The sequence below is a fragment of the Accipiter gentilis genome, chromosome 8, assembly GCF_929443795.1.
Source record: "Accipiter gentilis chromosome 8, bAccGen1.1, whole genome shotgun sequence".
Lineage (NCBI taxonomy): Eukaryota > Metazoa > Chordata > Aves > Accipitriformes > Accipitridae > Astur > Astur gentilis.
The window spans coordinates 35,302,852-35,323,710 of NC_064887.1; the positions used below are offsets into that span (position 1 = coordinate 35,302,852).

General features: G+C 43.5%; 2 protein-coding genes across 3 annotated transcripts; one reads left to right on the plus strand and one right to left on the minus strand.

Annotated features, from left to right (window-relative positions):
• Positions 1 to 198: 198 nt before the first annotated feature.
• On the minus strand, positions 199 to 4,804 carry LRRC52 (leucine rich repeat containing 52). Its single transcript, XM_049808894.1, has 3 exons — positions 4,545 to 4,804; positions 3,784 to 4,395; positions 199 to 449 (listed from the first exon to the last, which is right to left on the minus strand). The coding sequence occupies exons 1-3, from the start codon at positions 4,765 to 4,767 to the stop codon at positions 199 to 201; spliced, it is 1,086 nt and encodes a 361-aa protein (XP_049664851.1). The 5' UTR covers positions 4,768 to 4,804.
• A 717-nt stretch (positions 4,805 to 5,521) lies between these two features.
• On the plus strand, positions 5,522 to 20,551 carry NUF2 (NUF2 component of NDC80 kinetochore complex). 2 transcript variants are annotated; one of them, XM_049808884.1, is made up of 13 exons: positions 5,522 to 5,664; positions 6,762 to 6,836; positions 8,363 to 8,439; positions 9,127 to 9,188; positions 9,932 to 10,029; positions 10,632 to 10,705; positions 12,536 to 12,632; positions 13,579 to 13,641; positions 14,412 to 14,549; positions 15,517 to 15,657; positions 16,464 to 16,639; positions 18,482 to 18,617; positions 19,659 to 20,551. In XM_049808884.1, the coding sequence occupies exons 1-13, from the start codon at positions 5,542 to 5,544 to the stop codon at positions 19,806 to 19,808; spliced, it is 1,410 nt and encodes a 469-aa protein (XP_049664841.1). In that variant the 5' UTR covers positions 5,522 to 5,541; the 3' UTR covers positions 19,809 to 20,551. The 2 variants fall into 2 exon arrangements, with proteins under 2 accessions (XP_049664841.1, XP_049664842.1); XM_049808885.1 differs by lacking the exon at positions 8,363 to 8,439 and having other exon boundaries at positions 5,582 to 5,664.
• The last annotated feature ends 308 nt before the right edge of the window (positions 20,552 to 20,859 follow it).

Here is a 20,859-nt window from a genome sequence, read left to right on the forward strand (position 1 = left end):
TCCTGAGTCCCAGTGGAAGAAGAAATGTGGAGGTAGCAGAGTGAGTGAAACTGGAGCTCAGAGACTTTTCTTCTCTTGCAGTTTTATTTCACTTAAAAAAAATAGCATCTAGAATGGGACATAACGTGGGAAATTGGGCAGGAAGGGCCTGCCTTCAGTTCCCACGACAGGCGTTCAGAGGGATTTGTAGGGCTGATCCTAAGTGACTGTGTCATCCTCCTCCTCCTCCTCCCCCTTTGAAGTGTGGACTGCATAGATGACAGCACAGACACCAGCCAGCCAGGCTGCCACGGTGCCGGCAAAGAATATGCAGAAGCCAATGAGACACAGAAAGATGTAGTCTTGCTTGTACAGCTGGGTCAGGCAGTTGAAGTGGAGCTGTGCCTCCACTGCAGGCATTTTCAGGGCACGCAGGCCTTCTGGGGTGTAGCAGGTGATGTTGTCAGCATCTGCAGAGGGAAAAGCAGAAGCAAGACTCTCCTGCCTGTGTCTTAAGCATTAATGATCAGTAGTCCTGCTAAAAAAACCTTGCTAAACTCCTGAAAAATATTTATAGACTTTACACCCCCCTTCCTCCATGGCTTAGGTAAAAGCGGACAGGCAAACCCTTGCCAAACCGCAATTGTCCTGTTGCCAGAATGATTTCTGGTGGTGTTGCCTCCATAGGAAAATATTGCCTGTCAGATTATGCCACTGTGGCAAAATGCTGTCCCTGCACTGTTCATCTCTGCTGATTGAGCACTTTTATCTTAATATAAGAGCACTTGTGTTTGTTCCTTTTAATCTCAAACACCTTCTGAAGTGATACAGCCTAAATTATGCTGGAATAATGAGGCTTGTGCACAGGGAGTCAAGTTTGACAACAAGAGTGGTTTGCAGTTAGGCATAGCCTCACCTGCTCTGTGAGAGAAGAGGAGGAAACTCATCAATGATTCATTTCCACTGAAATAATGACTATACCCTGTCGTATTGTAATATACGTGGGGATAAAACAGATGCTGGATTTTCCCTCTGAAGTTAGCAAAGGCTGAGTGAGTGTGGTAAAAAGCACTGTCTCCTTTTGATGTCTGTAGCAGCACAGCATGCTCTCAGCCATGGCCCTCTCCTTCACCTGCAGGTTTTGAATTCCTCAGACCAGACACAGTCACTGTGCTAGACACAGGCTGGTCACTGCATGATGCGCTGGATGGATGCGCCTGAGAAAAAGGGAAGCAGTGGAGAGGAACAAGCTACAGGGGATTTATATTATATTATATTACATTACATTACTTCGTATATTACTGAGGGATATAGCTACAGTGGTGTTCAGGCTGATATCTCTCATTGTCCTGAGTATAACTGGAGAGATTTTATCTCTCTGTTACCCAAATCCATCTAGACCTGGGCAACTTCGTGTCAGCACCTAGACTGCACAGATCCAGCTAAGCACAAAACACTCGCGCAAAGGGGTTCTGTGAATCAGCAGTAGCTTTTTAAAGGCCAGGATGGGGATCTGCTTGCAACAGATTTCAGGGCTTGGTCCCAACATCCCTTTGCACTGGAGCTGTCAGCTCCTGTCAACAACCCTTGGTTTTGGGCCACCTCAGTCCCAACGAAGAGGGAGCTGCCTTTCCCTGCCTAAAGGCACATGGGTGTTTGTGATACAGCGTCCAGCCTGCATACACTTACCAGCAGTGTGAAAATTTTGCACAGCGTGAAAGTTTTGCACAGCCCTCACGCCAGTCCCAGGAGGCACATGGCCTCCTGTGGACTCACCCACAGCATCTCGCCTGGACACAGCAAAGCCCAACAGAGCAGGGAAGTGGAGCAGCCTCCACAGGCTCCCTGGTTTCTTTGGCTTTCCCATTTTCCAGAGGACAGTGCAGGGATCCATACTTATACCCCCAGTCTTTCCTGCCACTGCCTTTCCTACTCCTACCCTCCCAAATTGCCTGCAATGAGCTTTATTCTCCTGTTCCAGGGTTCAGTGAGTTATCTCCAATCTTACTGCTAAGGACATTACTTTTTTACACTGTTCCATAACTGCCTGTAATGTGTTTGTGGAAATTAAAAGACTTTACCATCTACAGGGAGCTTACTACACCTAGTAAAACACAGAGACGTCCTTAATTAGGTTCTGTCCTAACACTAGCTTCCATTTGCCATTCCCTTTTCTCCCCACGGGCTCTTTTGTGGTCCTTTCTTATTTGATGGACACTTTCTCAAACAGTTTCTCTTTTGCAGCTCTCTCACCATTCTGTCATGCATTAGTGAAAACCAAGCTTTCTTTGTTAGCAGGTGCTGTGCTGTGTTCCTTTTCAGTTTGGAAAAATTGAGTTCATGTGCTGCAGCTGCAGAGCAAAGCTTTGCCCTTGGGACCAGTGTTTTTCTGGGAAAGGGAACTGGTGATTACCCTGCCTCATGAACACTCAGTGTCCATGGCCCAGTTGTAGAATGCCTCAATATGATGGGAAACAGCTGATTTTGTGATCCTAGATGATGTAAGGAAAGAAGTCTTGGAGACCCTGTATTCAAGAAATGGCTTTTATTCAGAAGCAAGCTGCACTCTGCTGCTGCAGCCTGTGGGACTCAGTGCTCACCTGCATTGCACATACATTTCTTATTTTGGAAAACTTCAAATAAAAGACAGCCAATTTGCTCTGGGGTTCTGGAGGAAGAGGGGGAACATATGGAGCCTCCCAGCCATAAGGATACAGAGGCTTTTCTGAGCACAATTTGTGTTGTTTCACTCTGACCATCAAATGTCAGCTGGGACCCAAACCAAAGCTCCCATGTAAACAGTAAAAGGTCTTTTGCTGACTTCTGAGCATTGGGTCACAGTCTGACACAGAGAATCAGTCAAATGTACCTGTTCTGAGGGCTGAGGAGCACTGTGACACCTGGAGATTGCAGGATTTGTAATTTTTATCTATCTTAGAACAACAGCTGCTGTGCTCTTAAGGCAAAGGGTATGGTGTACACTCTTCATGTACAGAAATAGGTCAGTGGAGAGTAGGGTGTGATCACAGCCCCACAGAAGTCAGCAGCTAAACTCTCAACACTACCCAAACTTTTCCCGGAGACCCTGTCACTGAGGGATGAGAGCAGAAGAGGAGCTGACTGGCTTTCAACCCAGCTTTGTTTCCAGCATTGAGCAGAATGGCTGCTGCAGAGGTTGCACAAATGAGGTCTACCTGCCACGCACGTTGTGCACAAGAGGCTAGCGGGAGGTGTTTGAGGTGAAGGGGACACTGGCCAAATGGTGGAGAGCTCAGGGCTGGAGAGGTTGCCCCGAACAAGTCAGAACAGAGGCAGGAGAGCATTTCCACAGAGGGGGGGTTAACCAATCATTACAGACATACTGGTACTGCAGCAGCACCAAGTGATCAGAGCAGCTGGAGCCAAGGCAGGAAATTCAGAGCAGCAGCTTTCCCAGGGCAGATCTCCCCAGAGCCACGTTGGGCTCCTTGTCCTTGACACTGCAGCCACAGGGTGCTGTGACTCGCAGGCACAGGGACACCTCCTGCCGGAGCCAGGAGTTTTGGAGCAGCAGCAATATCCTAGCTACGGGCTACACCTCCCTGACTGTCCTGAGGGTGTGAGCAGCTGTGACCCTCTGTGAGTGAAGCATGTGTAACCCAGCTGCTCTGATCCATGTTTTGTGCAACACCAGAAGATGGGACCCACAGTCAACGCGCAGCGGCACAGCCTTGTGAGCTGAAGTTTTGGGAAAGAGAACAGAGGGCCCCATCCATTCCACACAGATCTGCAGGAGGAGGGAGGTCCTGCTCACACAGCTCTCACCTGGAAAAAGAACGTTGCTCTCTGTCATCCAGGTGATGAAGTCCAAAAAGGAACAGTTGCAGTGCCACAGGTTGTCACTGAGCCCCAGAAACCTCAGGTTGGGCAGGTCCCGGACAGTGCTGGTGTCCAGGAACTTTAAGCCTGTCCGGCTCACATCCAGGTGCCTCAGCCAGGTGTTGTTGGCAAAAGCATCCTTCTCGATGGCTACAAGGTTGGGATTGTCCGAGATCTTCAGCACCACCAGGCTGAGGAGGTGTGAGAAGGTGCTGAAGGTGACCTGTGTGAGGTTGTTGAAGCTGAGGTCCAGATAGACAAGCTTGGCCACACCAATGAAAGTGAAATCCAGGTCATCTCCCAAGAGGTTCTTCCTGCAGTCCAGATAGACCAAATCAGCCAAGAAGCTCAATTCCACTGCTGGCAGGTACGAGACGTTGTTTGCCGCCAGAATCAGCTGCCTGGTGTCCAGCGGGATGGCCGCAGGGAACTCCTGCAACTGCTGCCCTGTGCAGTTTACTTCCAGGTACTGACAGCTACACCTGCTTGGGCAGTTGATCCTCTCCGATGCCATCCCCATCCCCAAAAGAAACACGAGGCTCAGGGGCTGTGGTCTACCTGAAGGAGACATGGTCTAAGACCTTCCAGGCCACTCAGCCCTTTGGGGACTGCAAGCAGCCCTATGGAAGCTGCATTACCATCACAGCCATGCCGAGGAGGCGTCCAGCTGCAAGGCTGTCAGGAAGCGCTTTGTGTCCGTGACTCACCTGACTCCTTGGCAGAGTGCCTGACTGGAAACCGAGCCCGGTTTCTGTATTGGCAAGTGTGGAACGGTGGCTGGAGCGTCTCCATGTCGCACTCGGTGCCAGCTGACACCTCTGTGATGTCAACGGCTTGCAAAAGCTGCCCGGCTTTGGGGACAGTGCCATGACCTCGCTGGCCCAGCGGGCACCGGTTTTGGCCAAGTGGAGGTGTGGGGAAGGCGTGCATCAGGTGAGAGCATTGAAACTGTGCAGGATGGGTGTGAACGGTGCAATTTTTTCCACAAATGGTGTCAAAATCCGAGCGGTGGTCACTTGTGCCCTGTGCAATGCGCTGGATTGGCTTTGTCTCCTTTCTGGAGACCGGAGAAGGCAGCTAAGGAGGTTCTTCCAGAGGCATTTTTACCGAGGAGAAATTCTCCAAAGCCGCCTCAGCGCCCTCTGCTGACTTACCACGGCGTTCCTGCGCCTGCCCACCCCTCAGCAGGAGGTCCCGCCCTGCCCCCGACAGAGGGCCGCTGGCCGTAGGTGCCCGGGCAGCGCTTAGCACGACGAAGCCGGCCTGCGGGCGGCCTTCCAACGCCCCGGGGGCGGCAAGGCGCGGGGCTCGCCCTGGCAGCGGCAGAGCGCTGGCGGCCCGGGGGAGCCGCTCCGCGCTCCGGCTGGAAGCGGTGGGGGCTACGGAACCCCACACAGGGGCGAGGCAGCCGCGGCGACCGGGCCGTTCGCTCTCCTCCCCCGCTCCCGCCGCCCTTCCTCCTCCTCCCCTCACCCCGGCTCCCCGGGCGCCTCACGCCGCCCCGCCCCTAACGGCCGCCGGCCGCCGCGCGCCCGGGCGGGGCGGAGCCTCGCCAAGGCCCGCCCCCTCTCCCGCCGGCACCGTCGCCGATAGGCCACCGGCGGGCTTGCGCGTGACGCGGGCGGGGGCGGAGGCGGCGCCCGCCAAATTCAAGCCGCGGCCGGCGAAGGGCGGTTGGCGGCGCGGCCGTTGTCCGGGGGCGGGATGGAGACGCTGACCTTCCCCCGCTACAGCCCCGACGACATCATCAGCTACCTCCGCAGCCACGTCCTGGCGGGCGCCGAGGCCCGCAACCTGGTCAAGGGCGACGTGTTCGGCAACCCCAAGGTGCGTGAGGGGGCTCGGGGGAGGCCGCGGCCCGCGCTCGGGCCGCCTCCCGCCCGCCGTGGAGGAAGGCCTTTGCGTGCCGTAGCACCAGAGGTTTTCTTGCGCGCCGGGTGATCGATCCCCCGGCTTGCGTGGTCTTTGGCGTAGAGCAGCGCCTTCTAAGTAAAGTGATGGGTTTTTCTGATGTGGCGGATTAGTCTCGTAGGAGTTACAGGGGTAGACCTAGAGCTTCTCCTCTCTTCGGCTTGAAAGAAGCTTGCTCAAGCCTCACCAGGAAGGGGGTGGGTTCGTAAACGGGCACACATGAAACTACAGTCTGTCCGCCTCGGTTCTGTGGAAACTAGGTTAAAATAGCCGCTGTGTATGGCATAGTGTCATAGTTTCAACAGCTTTGTTGATCGACTAATGCTTTTGAACCAATGCTGTAAAAAGCAACTCCTCCCTGCTCCCCCCTCTTTTTTTTTTTTTTTTTTTTTCTTGTATGGGTCTGACCGTTAATGTTAGTGCAGGCTTGGAGTGTCCTCAACAAAAGAGAAGTGGCTTTAAATTGAATTGGTGCCTCAGTGTGGTTCCTTGTGCTGCTATGTAAATGCTCGTGCCTGCTGATGGAGAAGGCTGGCCCTGCTCTTCTAGGGAACGATGGGATGATCATTTTAAGAAGTAAGATTGATTTGAATTGATCATGGATTAGTGGTGTAAATTAATAACTGTTTGGCTTGTAGGTATTTTTTGCCCCTCTGTTTTAATAATGTGATGAAGGGCACTCTTTGCTAGGGGATTATAGTTGCTGTGACTTTTTTTGGTTTTGGTGTCACTTGGTTTGAAAACTGCTCAGTGAGCAGCAATGTAATGAAAAACAATACATAGCTGTGGCAGTTAGGACTGTAGCTGTCCGAGCTGATTGCTGTCTCTTGTGATTGTGTTATGAGATAGTAATGCTTGAACTGCAAGCTATTGAAAGTAAAATTTGTTAGTCTTGGTGACTCAGTGAAATCAGCCTACATGTGTTAAAAGCAGAACTACTTTTATGACCTAGTCTGGGAGCCCTGAATAATTCAATCATATGGAATACTGATTCATGTCCTTTCTTCTTGCAGCTTGAAGTTTTACACATGATTTACATGAGAATCCTGCAGAAGGTATATGGAATCCGCCTGGAGCATTTCTACATGGTATGTCTGTAGTGGCAGGTATAATGAAATGTGAAAGGAAAAAGATGTTGCACTTAACAAATTAAATGTTGAAGTATCTCCCTCTTATCTTCTCACTAGCAAATGGCAAGTAGCTTACTGTTTTGTATGTTGTAATTGCGTGAACGAGAGCTTAGAAATTCTGCCTCTATTGCAGAAAACTTGTGTGTGAGGTGCTATATACCTATGGGCATTTGTGTTTAGGGAGGCAACTAGCCTGTTCACTTAGGCAGGAGTGAGAGTGCAATGCTGCAGCGCAGCCATCAGCATGGGTCATTTACCAGAGGTAAATGAACCTGGAAGCATGATCTGTGGGTTGTTGCTGAGGCCTTGCTGATTACATCTGAGAAGTTGCTTTGATCCTTGCTCCTGGTCTTGAAGTTGGCTTCAGCTGAAGATACTTATAGAAATAGTAGTTCTGTGGGTGTGCTGCCTCTGGTGTAGTTTGTTCTTTGTTTTTGTTTTGGTTTGGTTTTTTTTGTTGGGTTTTTTTTTTCATGGAGAGGATATTTCCTTCTCCACTATAGGAACTAGTGGGCATGAAGAGGAGCTCCCTTGCCACTGTAGGCTGTAAGGAAAGGCTCTGTGGAGAGCCTTTTCCTTATGCGATTAAGCTGTGAGTTGTTTTCTTTGAGATGCTGCTGGTGCCAGAAATGTCTGTAAGGTCCAGGAGGGACTGGACAAGCTTATGAAGGGATGCCATCTCTGGCCTTGAAAACACATACTGTCTTCTTGGGCACCTGCCTTTTGGCCATCATTGGAGGGAGGGTCTCTGCTTAGATGTTAGACTGGTCTAGAAGGAAAGTAAATGTCGCTTTTAATGTTTGATCATGTCTGCTTCTCCATTAACTGAGAGGAAAGTAAGGAGAAGTGTAGCTCGAGGTTAACTGATACCTTGTTGATTAACGCTTGATTTACCTTTTGCCTCTGTTAGACAAGAACTGATTCCTGAAAGTGAGATTAAATAGTGTTGTCTCGTGCCATTTTTGGATAAACTGAAACGGAAGATCATATGTGCACCAGATAACTCAGTGTTTCACAGGCAATGACATTATCTGGGATACTGTATTATGAGGTTTAATATACCAGGAAAAGGTGACAGTATACCAGTACCTTCTCCTTCTGACTTCTTCATAAAAAAAAAATTGTGTGTGTGAATTTCAGGGTGTTTAAAGGAAGAGCTTGTCGTTAGGTCTGTAATGTAGAGACTGTCCTTCTGCACTAGTTTTGAACAAATTAAAACTGAGAGTTTAGATCAAATTTCAGAGTTTGTGATGTTACTGCTTTAGTTGTTATTGTCTTTTTGTATTTTGACCAGCCAAAATTCACACTTAAAATAGTCTGCTGATTAACTTGATGACATTCTTCAGCCTCTAACACGTTCCCTGTGGATGGGGAGACCATCCTCAGTGTGTTTAATCTATTTGAATTATCTTATGTTGTGAAAACAAACCTGTGTATTTTTGTTTAAGTATTGTCTACTTATGCATTGACTCTTTACTCTTTAGATGCCAGTCAACGTTGACATAATGTATCCACAGATATTTGAGGGCTTTCTACCTGTTTGTAACTTGTATATTCACATGTAAGTAGAAGATGCTGCATCTGTTCAGTTGCTATTCCTTGTAAAGGTCCAATTTTCTAGAAGCAGTGGGGCTTTATGCCTTTTTGCTGATGGTGGTTCTGCTGTTTGTTGGCTCTGAGCAAAGTGAAATTTGCAGATGAAGAGGGGACAGCAATGTTTAATAGAGTAGAATTCTCAGCAGGCAGTTATCTTGTCAAAATGAACATGTTAATGAAATAATCCAGCCTTATCAAGGTGGAGCACTAATCTATACTTTGAATGGCTAGAGGGTCATGATTACACCTAGAAGAGGGATCTTAAATACCTGTTATATAAATTTGCTGTCTGAATTCTCTATCTTTGTTGGAATGAGGTGAGTATTAGAATTTAAGCTTCATTTCAGTCGTAAGGGGAGAACTGACTAACAGTTAAGCACAGGAGTTCCCTAATTAAGATGAAAAGTTGTTCTACAGGCAAGTATTTTTGTCTATAGAAATCTTTGTGAGATGCTGTAAGAACACAAATTCTTAATACTGATTTGTGTGTGGAGTCCTACTGTGTTATTCTCCTGAGACTTACTGTTGTCTTGTGCTTGCTGTACACGTGCTCTGGGATGAGAGGACAAGATCTGTTTTGTAATAAATGGATATAACACAAAAACTGAATAATGGTCACTCCAGATAAGGTTGTATTTTGTTTTCTTTGCAGGGAGCGCTTACTTCCAGTGTGCCGGATTAACGATTTTCAAATTGCTGATGTTTTAAACCCAAGTAAGCAAGTGCATTGTAGTTCTTGTGCATTGTAATCCACCTGCGGTGGTAGGTGTCACTTGATATTCAGATGCCTTTTGCTCATTTGGTGTAGCCAGATGGGCATCTAGTACAGAGAGAACTGTCCATGGCTTCCAGCTAATCTTCTGACCCTTGCTGTGTCCTTTAGACAAGCTGGTTCAAATGAGCAGTTCTTTTCCTTATTCCTTATGTAGGCTAATGCAGTTAAATAACTGAGGATAGTTTTGAATGCTATGAGTCTCTTGAACCTGCTGGTCTGGAGAGTGGACTGTGACATAATTGAAATAGTGTAAGAATAGATGCTAATGAAAATTATCTTGGCAACTCTGGAATAATATAGGAGCCAAATGTCCCTGCAGTTCAAACTGCTGTCTTCAGTTAGCCTGATAGTTACAGTTAGGTTCTATCTTCAGAGTTGTATTAGAAGATTGACACTGACTTCTGTTTTAATGGGAGGCTGTATGTTAATAGTCTTCCTCCTAGGTGCAGTTTTCATTTGCTATATTGCATAGAATTGCTAAGACATTGTAAGTTCATGGCTTGGTGCTAGTTTTTGTGTAGTCTGTGAAATTTTTACAGGGTGAGCAGGGGAAGAACTAATTTGGATTCCATTGTTTTGTAACTTCTGTCTCTTCTCTGAATTATGTTTTGCCCAACTTTTTCTAAACAATTGTGATGCATGTGGAAACCAGAATAGTGATGGCTTGCAATTCCTGTTTCAGAAACAAAGAGGACAGCTCGCTTCTTGAGTGGCATTCTCAACTTTGTAAATTTCAGAGAATTCCGACGTGAGGTCTACTTGGAGTTACAACTGAACTATGTAAGATTGGGTGCCATGTTACTCCAGATACCTACTTGAGTATAATTAATGTTAACCTAGAACTGGGAACATAAAGGTTGTGGGGTTTTAACTGCATGTTTACATAACATATTGGAATCTTAAATGTGGCCAAGTAATACAGGAAGGTACCAGTTTAATATTATGTAAAACTTGTACGACTATATTAAATGTTATAAGCATAAACAGCTATTGTAAATGGTTTGAGAAAAACCTTTGCAAAGCCCTTAAGGAAACATGTCAGTTTAGAAGAGTAGATGAGCTTGTCAATATTTTAAAGGTTTCTGTATGACCATGACCAAGTTATTACTTAGGCTGTTATCTGAAGTTTTTTTCCAGTAACTTATTTGATAGCTTAGCCTGGTAAGCAAAGGTTTGACACCTTGCATCGTTTTGAGAAAGGATAGATGTAACAGTCAGTGGGCTGAAGCTAGAATTGCAGGTGGCTTCTCTTCTGAATATTTCAAGTAGTTCAGGGACGGTGCGTGTCATGTGAAATAATGATGAGCAGGGCTCTAAAAGAAGCCCAGAGAGAAATGGTATTCTGCTAAAATTAAAAATATCTCTGAATATTTAATTTGCAGAAATCAGCTATGGAGAAACACCAACAACTAGAGACTGCAAATCGGGAGGCAGCAGCGAAGCTGGAGAAACTGAAGTGAGTATGAGGAGTAAGCGCTGTGAGATGCACTACTTGACTTTCCTGTTCAGTGCACACGATTTGGACAGGCTGGATCAATGGGCTGAGGCCAATTGTATGAGACTCAACAAGGCGAGGTGCCGAGTCCTGCACTTGAGTCGTAACAACTCCATGCAACGCTATAGGCTTAGGGAAGAGTGGCTGGAAAGCTGCCCGGCAGAAAAGGACCTGGTCTGGGGGTGTTGGTCTAAAGCCGGCTGAATGCTGGCAGTGTGTCCAGGTGGCCAAGAAGGCCAATAGCATCCTGGCCTGTATCAGAGATAGTGTGGCCAGCAGGACTAGGGAAGTGATGGTCCCCCTATACTTGGCGCTGGTGAGGCTGCACCTTGAATACTGTGTTCAGTTTTGAGCCCCTCACTACAGGAAAGACACTGAGGTGCTGGAGCACGTCTAAAGAACAGCAACGAAGCTGGTGAAGGGTCTAGAGAGCAAAACTGATGAGGACCAGCTGAGGGAACTGGGGTTATTTAGCCTGGGGAAAAGGAAGCTGAGGGGAGACCTTATCACTCTCTACAACTACCTGAAAGGAGGTTGTGGCAAGGTGGGTGTCGATATCTCTCCCAAGTAACAAGGGGAGGTTTAGATTGAATATTAGGAAAAATTTCTTCACTGAAAGGGTTCTTGAGTATTGGAACAGGCTGCCCAGGGAAGTGGTTAACTTGCTGTCCCTGGAGGTATTTAAAAGACGTGTAGATGTGGTGCTTAGGGACGTGGTTTAGTGGTGGATTTAGCAGTGTTAGGTTAATAGTTGGACTCGATCTTAGGTTAATAGTTGGACCTTTCCAACCTAAATGATTCTATGATTCTATATGGGGTGCCTAATCAGGAACTGAGTAGTTTAAGCTGTGTGTTTTGACAGAATTGTTCGATAACTACTGCAGGAACTCTTAATTTGAGCAGACTTGACTTCTCCTTTGGCCCTTGTCTGACTTTGTTGCTGGTTAGCCTCCCTGGGAAATAAGCCAGAAAATAGATGTTGCTGTTGTGCTCAGTTACAGAAGTAGCTCTACTGGCGTTAAGCTAGAAGGCTTCCTGGCAGAAAATAAAAAAGTGACTTTGGGATTATATGGTTGCTTTGACACTATAGCGTATTTTGTATGTTGGGGATTATGGTGAAACTTCTTGCTGTTATCATTAGCTTTTAGTGATATGTCTTTATCTCTCCAATAGCTGTAGGAAGCCCATCTTGAACTGAATAGATGGGTAAAGTTGTCTTCCTTAGTTATTTGACATGTTTGCCCCATTCTGTTTCAGGCCATTTAGTCCTACTGCCTGTGTCTTTGCACCATTAAGTTTTGTTTTTGCTTCTGGATAATAGGATGAAGAGATGGCTAGTTTCCAAGATAGCTTTCAAAACAAAGAGTTTTTTCTCTGATAGCTGCTCTTGGTATGTGTTAGACAGGAGATTCTCTAGCTAGCTATAGGCCTACCGTAATACAAGCTGTTTCTATGGCAGGTAATATTATGCAAATTTCATAAATGAAAATCGCCACAAAAATTGGTAGAAGTGTTGTTCTTTTGTGCTGTGCTTAACATGATCTTTAAATTTAGTCCTCTGTTACGCTTGTCCCACTTCTTGCCAAAATAGCTCTTTAGGTTATGCTTCAGCTACAAAATCTTACACGTAAAGGAAAGTAAGATATATTAATTTGAGACTGTCTTGCCCTGATTATTAAGTTGCTGGTTGTAAACTCTTTGGAGAGAGTGATTTTTATTTTTTTAATCTATTGTACTCTGACCTGACTATAATGATGTTGAAACTGTCCAATATCTTTATTTTTTGCTTAGCACTGTTCCAGTTGAACATCAAGCAGAGGTCAAGCAACTGACAGATAACATTCGAGAACTGGAGCAACTGCTAAGGCAAGACTACCGTCGGAAACAAGTATGATCTTGTTATATATTTCTCTGAAATGCTGCAGTGGCTTCTGATCATGGGTGTTCCTTATTTCTGTTGATTTTGTTCCCTGCCACCTACTTCTACAAAGGATAAAAGGGACTTTTCTGATTTAAAACAAAGGTCATTGCAACACAATGTCTTGTCTAACCCTTAGCACATTTCACTGAAAGGAATGTGAAACATACTTGAGATAAGACTTAGGGAATACAAAAGTGTATTTGGCTCTTTCTTTTTGAAATGCATTACTGCAATGACTTGGGAGGTACCTGTGTTATTGCTGAGAAGTGCAATGTGTACGTTTCCCTTTTTCCACCTGGATTCGAAGAACTGGAGGTCAGCCATGGCAGGAAATGAGGCCTAAGAAGGGTCACCCAAGGGAATGCCTGGCAAAAAGAGTAGGGTTGATTGCAGGGGTAACTTTCCAGCAATGGCAACTTGCCTCTAAGATTTCATAGGTAACCTTTTCAGCTGCTTTAGAAAAAAAACCAAAAACACACACACACAAAAAAGTTGTGGTTAGGTGTTTTTTGTTTTGTTTTTTTGTCACGTTAAGTCATGTCTCTACTATTAATATTATTAACCATGTGCTTGACTTCTATATTATTGGGGACCTTGTATTAACTTAGTTTTTTTCTCAAGAACAGTGCCTCTGGCAAAGAAGGTTGTGTGTGTATAATGCTGCCAGGGTCAGTAAGAATAGAAGTAGTCTGTCTCTTATCCCTACTGCTGCATCCCTAGTGCTCCCAGTGGCTTTTGCGACAATGTTCTTGTTCCCTGTCTTTTAAATCTTACAGGCTGCAATTTTTTGTCTGCTATTTATGGCACTCCAAAGAAACCATAAATGGGATTTTTCTTGTAGACAGATCTATGATAGAAGGGTAAAGGAGGTAGCAGTTGTAGAGATGCTTACTTAAATTTTGTTGCTTTTTAGACAGCATTGCAAGAAGTGATTTCACAAAAGAAGTCGGATATTGCAGAGAGTACCCGGAAACTGGTAAGTATACCTCTGTGTAAGTGTAGGCTGTAGCTTACATCTAAGGTCAACTAATAGATCATCTTTCTTCCTAGGATCAAATTATTCTTGGAGCAAGGTAATGTTCAGGTGGTGACTATTAGTTTTTTAAAAAACTGATTTCATTTCATTTTCCCCCATGGAAGCTTTACTGCACTAGCTTGTTTTGTTGTTAACTTTAAATACACAACTCTGCAATGTAAAGCTCTGTCTGTGTTCAGGAAGCTTATCTGTAAAAGGGCAAGAAATCTGGACTTCTGAGGAGCCATTGGCTTACCTTAGGTGCATAGAAGAGCTAATGAGGTAGCCACTCACCTGGTGGGAACAAAACAGGAGGTTTTTGAGAGATTGAACAGGAAGCTTGTTGCTCTTTTACCAGGTTGATATAGCTGGCTCTGAAACCCTGCAGTGACTGCCTCAGTTGTCCTAGGTGAAGGGTTCTGAAAGAGAGCTGCTAGTAATATGCATTAGCTAACAGGCTTTTTGTGGAGTACTAGTTAAATGCTGTTCTTGTGACTTAGTATTGCACCCGTGTAAGCATGTTCAGGGAGCAAAATGGACTGTTAACTGCTTTGGTTGGGAATGTTAATGCTGTTGAGAGGAATTTATTTTTAAAACAAACTTGCTAATGAGGAATGGCTTACAACAGAGAAGAGAACCTGTCTAGTCATAAGATCCTGGCAAACCATGCCTCACAATTCCTCTTTGTTCATCTAACTGCTAATATTGAAGGTGTATCTCTTGTTAACTAGAATGAGCTTAAAGTGACAATGGCTACTTTGAAAGAAGAACAAGAGCAGCTGAAATCAAAAATTGTGGAGAGTCCAGAGGAACTGAAAAATTACAAAGAACTGATGAAAGAGACTGTTAAGAAACTCAAGAAATCCAAGGTGAGGTTTTCCTCTGTCCACACAAGGAGATATTCTATTAGAAAAAGCACATTTTGCTGAACTGTCATTGTCTAGAACTGCTTCTTGAATGACTTATACAGTCGTTAGTCTGAAATGAGATCACAACTTCAAAGAAAACTGAAGGTTGGTTGTAGGGGTGGAGTTGGGTTTTTTGTGTTGGTGGCTTTTTTTTTTTTTGAAAAGCAAGATTGCACATACTGCTGTTTTGGCCTTAATGAGTGACTGTTTATTTGTGAAATTAGGTGTAGAACTCTTGAATCTATACTACATTAATATATAGTTAATATTTACTATATTAATATAATAATATATTACTATATTAAATCTGGCTGTTTGCTTTCAAGACATGACAATATTTTGGCAGCTCACAAATGTCCTTGGATTTAGAACACATGCTTCATAGTGTCTCTGTTATCCTTCACTGTTTCTGGAATTGATGACTGTCTCCACTAATATGCTGAACACAGAGTTCCCTTCCTGGCTTTTTGTTGTTTTTTTTTATAGTGACGTCCAGTCTTTAAATCTGTGTAGTTCATGATTGCTCATACATCAGTGAAGCTCGCATAACTTTGTCTCTCTAGGTACTTTTGTTCCAAAGGTGTAAACTTTATAGCTTTAATTCCAGACATCTGTTTTTATGATGCTTTACGTAACTTCTGTTTTACTGGTATAGAACTTATTCACTGGACAGCTTTTTTCTGTCCTGAAAGCTCTTGTAACAAGCTAGTTAGTTCAGGGTAATAACACTTGCATGTCACTTTTCCTGTGCTTTCCAAGTAAATGCTTTTTATGCAAACTGAAGATGTCATTTCAGTAACTACTAAATAGTAATTTTAGTGTATGTTAAACAATGAAGGAATTGGGTACAAAAGTCAACATGCATTAATGCTATGCAAGATAATGGCTGAACTCCAAAGCTGTTTTCTTAAGTCTTTTCTCTTTAAAGCAAGAAGTTATTGAGAAATATGAAGGTTATAGAGACCTAGTTGAGGTTCTGCCATCATGCCAACTGGAGGTGCAGTTATATCAAAAGAAGATGGAAAGACAGGGAGCAAATGTGGAGAGACTGGCCAGTGTATTATCAGAGGTTTGTATTATTCCAGTTATATCTGTTTAGGGAGAATTTAATGTCTAAGCAAGATAGGTGATCATCAGTAAATGTCTGTATTTTGAAATTTCCCATCTCTCCTCTTCCCCAAAAAGAAAGAATTTGGATAACTTTAAAATCTTATTCTTAAAAATATCAGTAAAACATAGCTGTTGCTTTGCTGCATGCCACTAGCTAATGTACTATTGACCACTTTTAATATTCAAAGAAAGCCTTTGTTGCCATAGAAACCTGACCTAAAATAGTTTGAACTGTCTTGGGGTTGTTCGTAAGAAATGATGGAAGAATAAGAAAAGTGAGATCCAGTTTCTTCTGCCTAGAGAGCAGAAACTAAGAGCAAAAAATTACTACTTCAGGAAAAGTCATGTCTTAAGTGCCTTTAACTTTATAACTAAGCCAGCCGTTCCCTGATGAAATGTTTGTCACAATACAGTACCTTGCTATTTGCTACTCAGTTTGGGGAGAATGCAATTGTTAGCATTTGAAAAATGGTATCCAGTCTTTTTGGATATTTGCATAGCTTATGTTCAAATAACCCTTGGCTAAGAGCTATAGCAGAACTCATAGCAATTTCTGAAAATCATGGGAAGTGATGGGATCTTGCACATTTGGATGTATTTAAAATCAGATAAAGATTAGGGAACTGGGATTTAAATGGGAGAATTAGTTAGCAATCAGATCTTCAAAAAGCAGGAAGCTAGTTCTAATCTTGGTAAACTATAACAGGGTATGCTGTTTTGATCCCCCCCTCCACCCTAATTTATTTCAATACTTATGTACTCTAGGTCAGAAATCTGGAAGACCAGCTTGAGAGTGCTCAGATAGAGCTGAAAAAGGGGAAGACAGATGAAATGTCCTTAAAGAGACTGGTCACTGCAAAACACGAGAAGCTGTCTACAGCTGAAATAAGGATAAAAAAGAAGCGTGAAGATGTGGAACAATATAAGCACACTGTATTTGAGTATGGATGAGCTGACATTTCTGCTTGATGCTACTTTATGTCTTCGTTATGTGCTACCAAAGTTCGCGTCTGGTACAAACACGTAGCTTAGCAGTAACAAGAAAATGAGTGATGTGGGATAGCTTTGTATGAAGACCAGTAATGCTGCAGGCAGGGACTTGGGGTCTCAAATCAATAATTGCAATGTGACTTGACAGCATTTCTTTTATTGGAGCACTAATTTAATTTATAATGCTTATTCTTGATTCTTTTATCTTCTTAAAGAGAATGTCACATTGGGATAATTTTCCAACTTATCAGACTTCAACAAAGCCCCATTTGCCTTTCATGAATTTTTCATAATTTCCCTTGCCACTTTTGCTCATTATCAAAGATGTTCAAGACCCATGGGGAAATGGGGCTCATATCTCAGAGGAGTATTATCCTGACATGATGCTTCTAAAACAAAAGGAAAAGTGTCATTTGATCAAAGCCTCTTAGCCCATCTTCCTTCCTACCATATGCTAAAGGCAAGTTGCAAGGCACTGTTTAGAGCACAGCAGTCACTTCTGCAGCAGCAAACTGTAGCATTGTAAGGTCATGGCTTCACTGTGAGATTAGAAGTGCTGAACTGTTATGGAGACAGCTTATTATATAACATTTTTTTGTACATGGATAGGAAAAGGAATGTGGAAAATTATTGGCTGGAGAGATTAACTATGATGGAAGAGAGCTTTTTCCACGTGGCTGAGAGAGTCAACTAAGATTTAGTCATGCTGATAAGGCTTGTGTGGTGTGTAGAATGGCAGCAAGATTCCTGGGCTTCCTTTGCTCCTCGTTTAGTGTATTGTACCAGCTAAAGGAGATTAATTAAAAGCTACTTTTCCTTCCAAATAAAGAACAAAAATAATATAATCTAATGCTCCTTTATGTTAGAAGTTGCTGCTGATTTATCTGTTTTAATGTGTTAGATATTTCCATTGAGGGATAAAATTAGATGCTTTGATAAGCAAGAGGAGAAGGGAGGTAACCTTGGTCTGAAAACAAGAGGTTTTGCTGGTGAATAAGAGAATGTGTCTTGACTCTTCCCTTGACGGAAGATTTAAGTAGGCTCTTGCTAAGTATGAGTGATTTCAACCATTCTTTAGAGAAAGCAGCTGCTATAGTTCCAACTGTAATTATTGTACAAATGTTTAGTATAAACTGGTAGGTGTTTTTTGCACTTGAAGCCAGAGTAGATCTCCTGTTCCCATGCTAACCCTTTGTTGGTTACATGGCAGCTCACAGCTGGAACTATGTGAATTTACCTGCCATCTGGGGAAATATATCTGGTCTTCGTTTGGAATGCAGTGAAATGATGGACTGGAAGTTGCAGATGATATATGTCGATGTATGGGATTAGAGCTCTAACTTGGTGGGAGAGGATCTGTGGCTAAGGAAAATTTGTGACTTTCAGTTGTGCTGAAACATCCAGTGCAGCTGTATTGCTTTTAACCTAGTCCAGTGTCTGGCCTTTAGGCAGGGCTCTCCACTGACACCTGTACTGCATTACTCAAAGGCAAGAAGATGCAGTGTCCAGTTGTCTGTTAGGTTGGTTCCATTGGAGTCACTTGAGTTGCCTTGTTTGGCAGCCACTGAGAATCTTCAACATACTCCTCTAAATCCACTTTGAATTTCACTTCTTGTACCTAAGTTCTAGTTTAACAATTGAATAGATTTTCAAGCAAGTAAATTCTGTACAGCATTGCTTCTAGAAGCTGCTAGTTTCATGCTCATAAAATGCAAGCTTTGCTTGTGGTGGGGTTAATTTTAATCTGGAATTAGTCAACTGGCTTAGTACTAACTCTTTTTTCCCACCTTTAGATATTGTAACAAAGTTCAGGAGAAGAGGGGTGCTGTATATGATAAAGTGACAGCCATCCACAAGGAAATCCAACAGACAAGGTTCAAAATTCAGCAGCTGAATGAGAATGCTGAAAAAGAAGAAATGAAAGCCAAGGTGAGGGGGTTTTGTGTGGTGTTTTTGGTTGGGGTTTTTTTCCCCCTCCCCCTAAAGGAATCCTCTTTGGTATTCTCAAAACCCTTTTTTTTTTTTTTTTTAACTTGGTCTGTGTAGATAGAAGAACACTTATTGTCCCTAAAAATGAGTAGGCTGTGCAGGTGATGGTTTGTGTGAATAGTGGAAGGGAGAGCAATTCCTGCCTGTGGTTCCACTGGGTTGCTAGGGCTTGTTCTCATGTCTGCAGGCTGTATAGATGGCCCACAGGAGAAGTGGGCTTTGCAGACCTGAGAGGAAAGACTCTGGAATGGTGTGATTGCCCAGTATTTTGGAAAGTGAAATCAAACTTGTCTTCCCACCTGTGCCTGTAGCAGATACTATGCTAGTTCCATGATGTTTGTTTTTGTATCATGGTACTTCCAGCTCTAAGCAATTGACTTTTTTTTTCTTTGGCCCCTGAGACCTGACCTGTGAGGCTTTATGTTCCTGTTGTAGTGATGGGCAGTACTGTAACCCTCTCAACAGTCTCCCTCAAATACAGGACCACTTGCCATGTCACAAATGCTTTCTTCCTGAGGTTTCAGGAAGGTTACTGTCCCACTTAGCTTTGGAAAGGGGCAGAAATCCTGATGGGTTGGGAGTAGGCGATCACAGTCTGCTTATAGCATCTCAACCTATCTGTTCATTACTGAAGTACTGTCTGTGCTGGGAGGACAATGGTAGCAGTCACAGTGGCAGAGACCTTGGTGACACAGGTTAACACAGAATGGGGCAGTAGTAGTGTGAATATTGGGCTAGTGCTGTGTGTGACTACTAGAATTACAACAGAATCAAAATATTGGGATTTTGCTTGTGGCTGCTCTTATTCCGGTATTTTGTAACTTCCCTGTGTTCTGTGAATGCTGCTGCTTAAGCCAGGGACAAGTGACTTCAAAATGTACCTTAAGACCACCAGACCATTCTCACTTAAATCCTTATAAAGCATAAATGTTAACTTTGCTAATGGATTCCCCCCCTCCCTCCCTTATCCTCTCTTTCTAGGAAATATACCTAAATCTGAAGGCTGGGTTGGAGAAGCGTCATGACTCTCTCGTTAAGACGGCAAAGAGTTACGCAGCCTCAAGAGAAGATAAAATTGCTGAACTGAAGAAGGGGCTGCTTAGACTTCAGACTCCTGGAAGTAGTTCTTAGACCTGTCTTCACTTGTATTCCACTTTCATTATGTTTATACTCGTATCTGAACTCAAAACCTTGTGCTTTGCATGGGATGGATAATTATTCCAGGCAAAAGCCAACTTTCTCAAAAACCATGTCAGAGCACATTTAGCTTTCTAGACAGATCTGACATCATGAGGCCCCTAATGTGGCTAAGAAAACACTGTTGAGCCTGTTTGTATTCTTTCAGTCGGTATCTTAGTGGTAATAATGCAAGTCTTGCTAACGCCAAATTGCTTGACATTTAGACAGAATCCTGCTTTTTGTAGAAACTGTTCTGCAAACTGATCTGGGAAGACCTGGTGCTTTGGTCTGGCCTGAATGGACACAATGTTCAAGATAAGTCAGTAATAGGTGATATTCCACTACCATTATTCAATTAAGATTAAATCCTGATTGTGCAGTAGCGTCCATGTAAATGCCAACTTTCTCTCATCACAAATATTGGTGACTAAACACTCAAGAGTATCATTTTAGTTAACAGTACAGTACCTCTAGATTCTTGAACTCATTGTTTCTGCTCTGTGGGGTATTGAACCCTCGTCTGTGTTTATTAGAAAGTCTGTGTTTGAGTGCTTAGTCCCATTAAAAAAAAATACATAGATGAGTATTTTGTACCTTAACTTGTGATGGCATTCAGTTTGCCACAGTGTTTTTAATTACTTCAAAAAATAAAATGTTAATTTTTAAAATAGTTGATATAAAGATATTTAACCCTATTTCTCTTATGTCTTTTCCATCCCCATTCTCCCAACTGACTTGGCATAATGTTCCAATTTAAAAATTTTGGTTTGTATATTTGTAGGAATATGCACTACTAGAATTTTTTTCAATGAAGGGAGTAGGATTCAAGCCTGTACAGATAACATCTTTCTGTTTTTGTTTAATTCTTCAACTTCTGTTATTAGCTAGAGGTGCTAGCAAGTCAGGAACAGCAGGTGATCATTGCTTCTAAAGCTCTTACTGAGACATCAGACCCTTTTAATATTTTGCTTTGAGGTTTTTTCTTGCATTGTAACACGTGAGA